At 52.7% G+C, this 8,108-nt stretch overlaps 2 protein-coding genes across 2 annotated transcripts; one reads left to right on the forward strand and one right to left on the reverse strand.

Annotated features, from left to right (window-relative positions):
- Window positions 1-640: 640 nt before the first annotated feature.
- On the reverse strand, window positions 641-4,820 carry sprtn (SprT-like N-terminal domain). The gene is made up of 5 exons (XM_027009492.3): window positions 4,264-4,820; window positions 4,063-4,162; window positions 3,782-3,910; window positions 3,225-3,516; window positions 641-3,062 (listed from the first exon to the last, which is right to left on the reverse strand). The coding sequence occupies exons 1-5, from the start codon at window positions 4,512-4,514 to the stop codon at window positions 1,996-1,998; spliced, it is 1,839 nt and encodes a 612-aa protein (XP_026865293.2). The 5' UTR covers window positions 4,515-4,820; the 3' UTR covers window positions 641-1,995.
- A 224-nt stretch (window positions 4,821-5,044) lies between these two features.
- exoc8 (exocyst complex component 8) lies at window positions 5,045-7,525 on the forward strand. The gene has a single exon (XM_035529313.2). The coding sequence runs from the start codon at window positions 5,173-5,175 to the stop codon at window positions 7,228-7,230; it is 2,058 nt and encodes a 685-aa protein (XP_035385206.1). The 5' UTR covers window positions 5,045-5,172; the 3' UTR covers window positions 7,231-7,525.
- The last annotated feature ends 583 nt before the right edge of the window (window positions 7,526-8,108 follow it).

An 8,108-nucleotide genomic window follows, 5' to 3' on the forward strand; every position in this document is an offset into this window, starting at 1 on the left:
CTTCACGTCCCATGATAGCCAGATTAAGTATGTTTATTTTATATATATTGCTTTTTAATATTCATAGCAAAATCACAGAACAGAACGCCATCTCCTTCACACATTCACGCAGTGCGCAGCGATGTTTTCCGGCTATGCGGCACAGCGTTTAAGACTTTGACTTTTAAAGCCCCAAACGTCCCCCATCCCCACATCAGTAGTATTAGTGACCAGATGGCTAGCAGGCGCAGCTGTAGAGCCTCCGCGCCCTGATACGACAGTCGGAGACAAAATGTGTGTGTGTGTGTGTGTGAGAGAGAGAGAGCAAACAAAGGCGAAAGAAAGGAGGATAAAGTAAGTGAATAGGTCGGCCGGGGTCACGCCCGATGGCAGCTGGAACTGAAAACCAGTTACCACGCTGGGAGCCAGCGGTAATCAGGCATACCAGTCAAACTCGATATTCCCAAAGCCGCAGCAGCAAGGGGGGGCGTACCAACGCCCTACTGCTCACGGTATTATTCTGGAGACGATATTATCGATAAGATATAGCCACACCCCGAATTGTCTGGGTGATATTTTTGGCTTTTTGTCATTAGCAGACAAAAGGGACCCCGCCCGCTTGACGTTGCAGACCTGGGTCGTGCACACACGGAAAGCATAATCGAAAGAAACACTTTATTTTTATCAAACAAGTGAAAAACAACATACACAATGACACACACAACAATTCGGTACAGCTTTCATTTATCTAAAATATGTTTAACATTGTTTTCATTTAAAACCTTGAAGAGAGTATTTAGAGTCAGCTCGTTCGGTCTCGAAATGCTGAAAATAAAACTCGGTGGCCCTTTGTAAACAACACCTCACACACCTGAGCCTTTAGAGGAAACACGTACACCAGTGTGTACTTTAATTGGTAAACGGCATATCAAAAGTTTAGGTTTTCTGAACGTTTCCGAGCCAGCTCCAGAGCTTATGCGTCGTGTAACATCTAAAACACTTAGACATCCTGAAAGAACACGGGTCCTTTAGTCGTGAGCAGGAGTTTTAAAGGCGGTTATCTGTTTATTCCCCTCGTTTCACAGTCTTGTGCACCAGAAAAGAAACAAGTCGCAAACCAATAACTTTTTTGGGAGGTGAGGCGAGACATTAAACAGGCGCATCTTCTGATGGAAGAGGTCAGAAACATGTCACCGCTGTGGGAAGCAGACAGAAACCGTGCTACTTCTGGGCATGAGTATCTCTACATATACACGGCCTTTGCAGGGTCATCACAGAAGGTTGCAATGAGTCATGTAATAAAAAGTACTTAAGTTTTTTTGGGGGGGGGCTATGAGAAATCGGACTGCCTGCGATAGGCAGAAATAGGATATTGCGCCCATATCTGGGACGACGCCATCCAGGAACATTATCGACCATCCGGAGATGGAGACGTCTTCGCTGCCGACTGACCTTGAGGTAAAGAGCGGAGCGGAATTCAATAGCGCTGACCTGGCAGCGAGGCGTCTGAGGACAGCGGCAAGTCTGTAACCGCTGACATCAATTATGCTGTCAATCACGGTAAAAGTGCTCCGTCACCGCCCTAATAAATGTTAGAACGATTCTCTCTTGAGTAAAAAAAAAAAGTCATTAAAGGCCAGACATTGAACACAGGACAGCTCACCCCCTGGGAACTCAATTGCTTTGGTTAATGGAATTTGTATCCTATGTCTGACTCACGAGCTCATGACCACAAACCCCGATTTTTTGATAATTACACGAACTAGTCTGCCTTGAAATCCGATTGCTGCCTTTTTCAAACTGACGCTGGGTTTTGAAACTCACTTTTTGACTAAACAGGGGTGAAAAAGGGGTCCGAGATATTCGTCAGAGCAGATTTTCAAGCGCTAAAGAATGCGGTCACCGCATTGTCTCCAAACACGTCAGCTCTACAAAACATGAGTAAATCTGAGCCTTTAAACCACAAATTCCCTACTGACACACACACATACGTACGCACGCACAGACAAAGCTTCTTCACTCAAGACAGGAGTCTAAATGCTCGTTAATTTGAGACTCCGGCACTCGGCTCCGACATGCAGGGCAGCACACCGTGAGGGCGGTAGAGCTAAGGGGGCCTCTGCCTGCCCCCGGACGCCCAGCGGAGGGTGCGCCAGCGGCCGGTCCCTCTTCTCTCCGCTCCCCAGGGGAGCCGAGCGACTGGCTCGCTGCCCGCTGGAAGAAATCAAAGATGCGCGCAGAGCTGTGCTCCTCCCAAGTCCTTTTCCTCCCTCCTGAAACGGCGGTGCCTCCTGCCCTGGGGGGGTTTCCTGAGACCCCGGGGGGTGAGACGGAATAGCGCGAGGCAGACTTCTCTGGGCTTCCAAAACACTCTGAACTGGAGCCTTCTGGCTTCCTTTGGCTTCCCGGGTCTGCGGAAGTGGGACCTGGAACGCCGCCTGCGGAATGTTTGGGGCTGCCAAAGTATATCGAAAGAAGTGGCCCTGTAGGAGCAGGCTTGTGTCCAACAGAGTTGTGTGAGGAACAAAACGGGTTGGCTTTAGTAGGGTCTGTACTTATACATGGCTGTCCTATAGGTTTCGCGCTCGAGGTAGGCTCGCTGGAAACATGGTTTGGGATAGCGGTGGGCTTTAAGGCATTGATTCTGCTAGCTGCTTTCTGAGCTGAGTTCAGGCTTTGGGCCTGGAAGAGGTCCTGCACTGTCCTCTGAACGGGTCTCGCCAAGCTGCCGTTGGCCTTCGTAATCCTCTTGGGTGAGCCGTCGATGTTGACAAAGGCTTTGGTGTTGCCGACAGACCTTTTAGGAAGCGCTGTCGCGATGCCGGCGCTGACCCGCCATTTCGACCTGGTCGGACAGGGCCAAGGGGTGGGGTCTGACCTTGTCGGACCGAGCTCGGGGGGAAGGCCCGTCTGGGTCGGGCCGGGCCGCGGTTCGAGGTTTGCGGGGAAGGTTTTATCAGAGTCTTGCACTGCTATTAAAGGACGTGTAGGACTTTGGCTGCGTGGTGTCTGCGCGCTCCCTCCGAGAACGAAACCTCTGCCGCTGAAAGGAACAATGCTCCTGATATCCTGACAACCTGAACCTAAAGAGTAAAAAAAAGAAAAATCAGCTACAAGCTATACAAGGAAACACCTTCAGCCTTGTCTGTATACAGAACTATAAATGTGTTCAAACACGAAAGCTGTTCGGTTTAGATGACACTGCTTGGAATCACCCCGTGTGACATAGATGCGGTTCACGTCACCTGCTGCGTTGCCGGTCGGCTCGTTTTTGCCTTCGGGCTTCCTGGACGGGTTCTGCTCCTTCTTCTCCTCGCGCTTGCCCTTCTTCCGGTAGTTCTCCGGCTCTTTGATTTTGACGTACGTGCCTCCGCAGGTCCTCCGGTGGTCCTCCCACCAGGGATCTTGGGCAGACGGAGGCCTGTTCATCGCTCTTTTCACGTAGCCAAGGAATGGCCTGCGGCTCCGACACGGCCCGTTGCAGCGCCACCAATGCTGCCGATAGACGTCCACCTCATCATGGAAGGAATGATAAATCTGAGATTAGAGGGAGATTAGAATGAGATTAGAATGAGACCGCGACACTTTTAGCGCGACATAGGGATGTCATGTACCTAAGGAGATACGAGTTTAAGGCACAGCGAGTCACAACATTCAACGAGGCTTGCATTCATTGTTCAGTCGTACTCGTCTAACAGCGCAGCGGTTACACGTCTACACGTCTCGGTTAGGTCAGATGGAGAGTAAACGGCATTATGTGGGCGTCGAGACAAACAGAAGGATTTTTGCAAGTAACGCGTACGGTAATGTTTGCTCCGCTGGCTTGATTTATTCGGTTCATGTGTTTGCAGAACTCCGGCCCGTGACCATCCCGGTCTCGGTTGTTTTGCGTGACAAACAGCAGCGCGTGTATCATCTCGTGCAGTAACGTCTGTGGACACAAACAGGTTGAGTACAGCCGCATGCTTGACAGACACACTGTGCACGAACTCTCATCACTGATGATGATGATGACCAGTCTGGGCTTCAGAAGACAGTTCAGAAGACAGAAGACATTAGACAGCTCTGAAGCCAGTCACCAACCTGCACCAGGTCTCTCCGGGGTCTGAGCTTCAGAAGCGGTTCGCTGAGACGAATGGAGCACAAGCCGCCTCTTCCTTCGTAAGAGCACACGCCAGCGCACCTGAATCACAGACGGCGAGACCGTTACCGCGGATCAAACCGTTACCGGGGCGGGAGTCTCCGTTAACGACCCTTTAACGGACCCGTCAGGCCCGAGCTTACAGCGTCATGCGGGGGCTCCACTTCACCTCGACGCCACCGAGCTTCCCCCAGAAGAAGGCGTCGTTAAACCGGAGGAACATGGCCCTGACGTCTGGGTTCGGGTCCAGCGTCTCCCAGCGCTCGTCCACGACCGACAGGGTCTCGGGCGGCCTCGCAGCGTCCCGTGCGGGCGAGCCGCCGTCACCGGCCTCGCGGTCGAACTGCTCCTGCAGGCGAAGAGCGAGCAAAAAGTCGTCGTCGTCGTCCTCCATCGTGCGGCGACGGTAAACGGGGGCGATATTTCAGACAACCGGGGCTCGGTAACCGGTTACCTAGGTTACGGGCCTAGCTCGCTCGCGCGTGCTAGCTTATCTTAGCTTAGCCTAGCCTAGCCTGTAGCTGACGCGCGTTTACCGGCCGCGTTCGTGAAATTGCGCCTAGCTAACGGCTAACGTCCTCGCACACGTTTGCCGCAACAATTACACATTATCCACTCGGGAAGGAAATATCGTCGAAGGTGTGAGAGCTCCGCTTGGCTTACACATAACCGTTAGCTAACTAACGTTACCTTTTCCGGTTTGGGTCATAGGTTACAGGAAAGGATTCTGGGATAAGTATTTCCCCGGAAAGCAAAAGCAGTCATTTATTATTTTATAACTATTTTATATTGAAAGGAAAGCATTTAGTCTTTGTGGTTTGTAGTTATTTATTTTAATGTAAATATATATATGTTTGTTTGTTTTTTATCGTTCGTCTGTTAATATCGGCTACCGGGTTTAGCTGGTCCCGTGCTGTGACGTAAACAGGAGTCGCCCCATTTCCCGGAGTGGAAGGAGGTTCGTCGTGGGCCAGAAATGTCCGATTTTTTGGTCGAATAACATCAATCTCGCTCGACTTTTTCAGAAGTGGAAGAGCAACGCGGTCGCCGAGATGACGGACACCGGAAACCGGCTGCGCAAGCAGCTGGAATCGGCCAACTTCGAGCCGCAGGGTTACGTGAAGCAGCTCTCGCAACAGTCTGACGGCGACAGGGACCTGCAGGAACATCGGCAGAAGATCCAGACCCTGGCCGACGAGACCGCGCAGAATCTGAAGAAAAACGTCTACAAGAACTACCGGCAGTTCATCGAGACGGCGAAGGAGATTTCGTACTTGGAGAGTGAGATGTACCAGCTGAGCCACATCCTCACGGAACAGAAGGGCATTATGGAGAGTGTAACCCAGGCCCTGCTGTCTACAGACAAGGACGAGGCAGCCAGAGAGATGCTGGCGGCCTTCCCCAAGGAGACGGAGGAGGTGAAGCAGAGAACGCTGACGACCCTCCTTGAGAAGGTGGAAGGGTGCAAGAGCATCGTGGAGACCCCGGGCAGGTGTCTAGTTTACAATGGCGACTTGCTGGAGTACGACGCGGACAACATGTCCCAGATACAGAAAGTGCACGCGTTCCTGATGAACGACTGCCTGCTCGTCGCCACGTGGCTGCCGAACAGGCGTGGGGTCATCAGGTACAAGTACAGCGCTCTCTACGATCTGGAGAGTTTTGCCATTGTCAACGTGAAGGACAACCCTCCCATGAAGGACATGTTTAAAATCCTCATGTTCCCGGACAGCCGCATTTTTCAAGCGGAGAACAGCAAGGTGAAGAAGGAGTGGCTGGAGATCCTTGAGGAGACCAAGAAGAACAAAGTCACCAAAGACAGGCACAAGAAAGAGGAGGAGGTCCCCACGTCGCCGGTCAGACAAGAGGTCTCCACCAACCCGTTCGACGAGGACGAGGCGCCGCCGGACGCCGAGGAGCTGGTGGACCTGAGTCCCGAGTGGATCCAGGAGCTGCCGGAGGACCTGGACGTGTGCATCGCGCAGCGCGACTTCGAGGGCGCCGTGGACCTGGTGGACAAGCTGGGCGAACACCTGCGGGACAAGCCGCTGAGCCCGCGCGCCAAGGACCTGCGCGACAAGGTGGATGAGCGCATGCGGCAGCTGACGGAGGTGCTGGTGTTCGAGCTGTCGCCCGGCCGCTCACTCCGCGGAGGGCCTAAGGCCACGCGGCGTGCCGTGTCGCAACTCGTGCGCCTGGGCCAGTCCACCAAGGCTTGCGAGCTGTTCCTGGCCAACCGGGGGGCGGCCGTGCGCACGGCCGTCCGCCGGCTGCGCATTGAGGGCGCCACCCTCCTCTACGTCCAGAAGCTGTGCAACGTCTTCTTCACGGGCCTGCTGGAGACGGCGCGCGAGTTCGAGACAGACTTTGCCGGCGATGCCGGCTGCTACTCGGCCTTCGTGGTGTGGTCACGCGCCGCCGTGGCCGCCTTTGCAGACGCCTTCAGCAAGCAGGTGTTCGACAGCAACGAAAGCCTCTCCACGGCCGCCGAGTGCGTGAAGCTGGCCGGCGAGCACTGCCGGCACCTGGGCGAGATCGGCCTGGACCTCACCTTCGTCCTGCAGTCGCTGCTGGCGAAGGACGTGAGGGCGGCCCTGCGGGCGCAGAAGGACGTCGTCGTGGAGGCCACCAGGCACCGCAACTCGGAGGAGATGTGGCGGAGGATGAACTTGATGACCCCCGAGGCCCTGGCCAAGCTCAAGGAGGACATGCGTGGCTGCGGCGTGACCGGCTTCGAGCGGTACACGGGAGCCGACTGCTGGGTGAACCTCAGCTACACGGTGGTGGCCTTCACCAAGCAGACCATGGCGTTCCTGGAGGAAGGTCTGAAGCTCTACTCCCCCGAGCTGCACATGGTGTTCCTGGAGAGCCTGAGGGAAATCATCCTGGTGGCCACGCAGCACGTGGACTACAGCCTGCGCTGCGAGCAGGAGCCCGAGAAGAAGGCCTTCATACTGCAGAACGCCTCCTTCCTGCACGAGACCGTGCTCCCCGTGGTGGAGAGGAGGTTCGAGGAGGGCGTGGGCAAGCCGGCCAAGCAGCTCCAGGACCTGAGGAAGAGCTCCCGGCTGGTCCGCGTCAACCCGGAAAGTACCACGTCAGTGGTGTGATGGGGGAGGGGGGAACCATGTGGGTGGTGCGATGGTGGGGGGAGAGAACATGACGAACATGATTCATTAAGCTTTCGCACCCACTAAGAGCTAGAAATGCATTTCATTTCATAACTGTTGACACACTGCGACTCCTTTTGGATTTTGTTTGTTTTCTAATATATTTCATAAGAGGTATGATAATGTAGCTATTTACAATTGTACAATTGCTTTTTAGGGTTTATTAATTGCATTGCTGTTTATCAATTGGCACGCACATCATTAAAATAATCATTAAAGTAATAAAGTGGTGGTTTTCATTGTCTTTTTGTCCTTATACTTTTTAAATAAACGTCCAAAGGAGCTGACAGTTTAAAGATGTCGTATCGTATGTGAATATTTCTACAGTGTCAGGCGTGAGGGGCACGCGGTGGTTCGGTGGTCTGTCTGCTGCAGTACCCCTCGTCTGAGAGTCATGAGGTGAAGAGACCACTGAACCGGTAGGTGCAGGGGGTCACACAGAACTGGGAGGGAGTCGAACTGTTTACGCAAAAAGGTTCCGTCAAGGTAAACCATGACCAGTTCTGTTATGAATGAAGCAGAATTTTCTGAGCTAAACTAATATATAGGAGTGATAATAGTCTAATAATATCAGAGTACATAAGTTAATATTATAGAAGGCTGTCACAAGACAGATCTGCTAGAACTAAAAATTCTATATTGAATTTAACATAAACATCGAAAATGTCATGTTTTTGCTCTTCATTTTGACTACAAAGCATATAAAAAATTTTCAAATAAGTCAACAAAAACACACAACAACATTACGCTGGGCTGCACGTTTCATTTATGGTAATTCGGATCTTTCAAACTTGGCGCCCTCTAGTGTGCAGAACCAG

This window comes from Electrophorus electricus, chromosome 2 (assembly GCF_041902795.1).
Source record: "Electrophorus electricus isolate QZ-2024a chromosome 2, ASM4190279v1, whole genome shotgun sequence".
NCBI lineage: Eukaryota > Metazoa > Chordata > Actinopteri > Gymnotiformes > Gymnotidae > Electrophorus > Electrophorus electricus.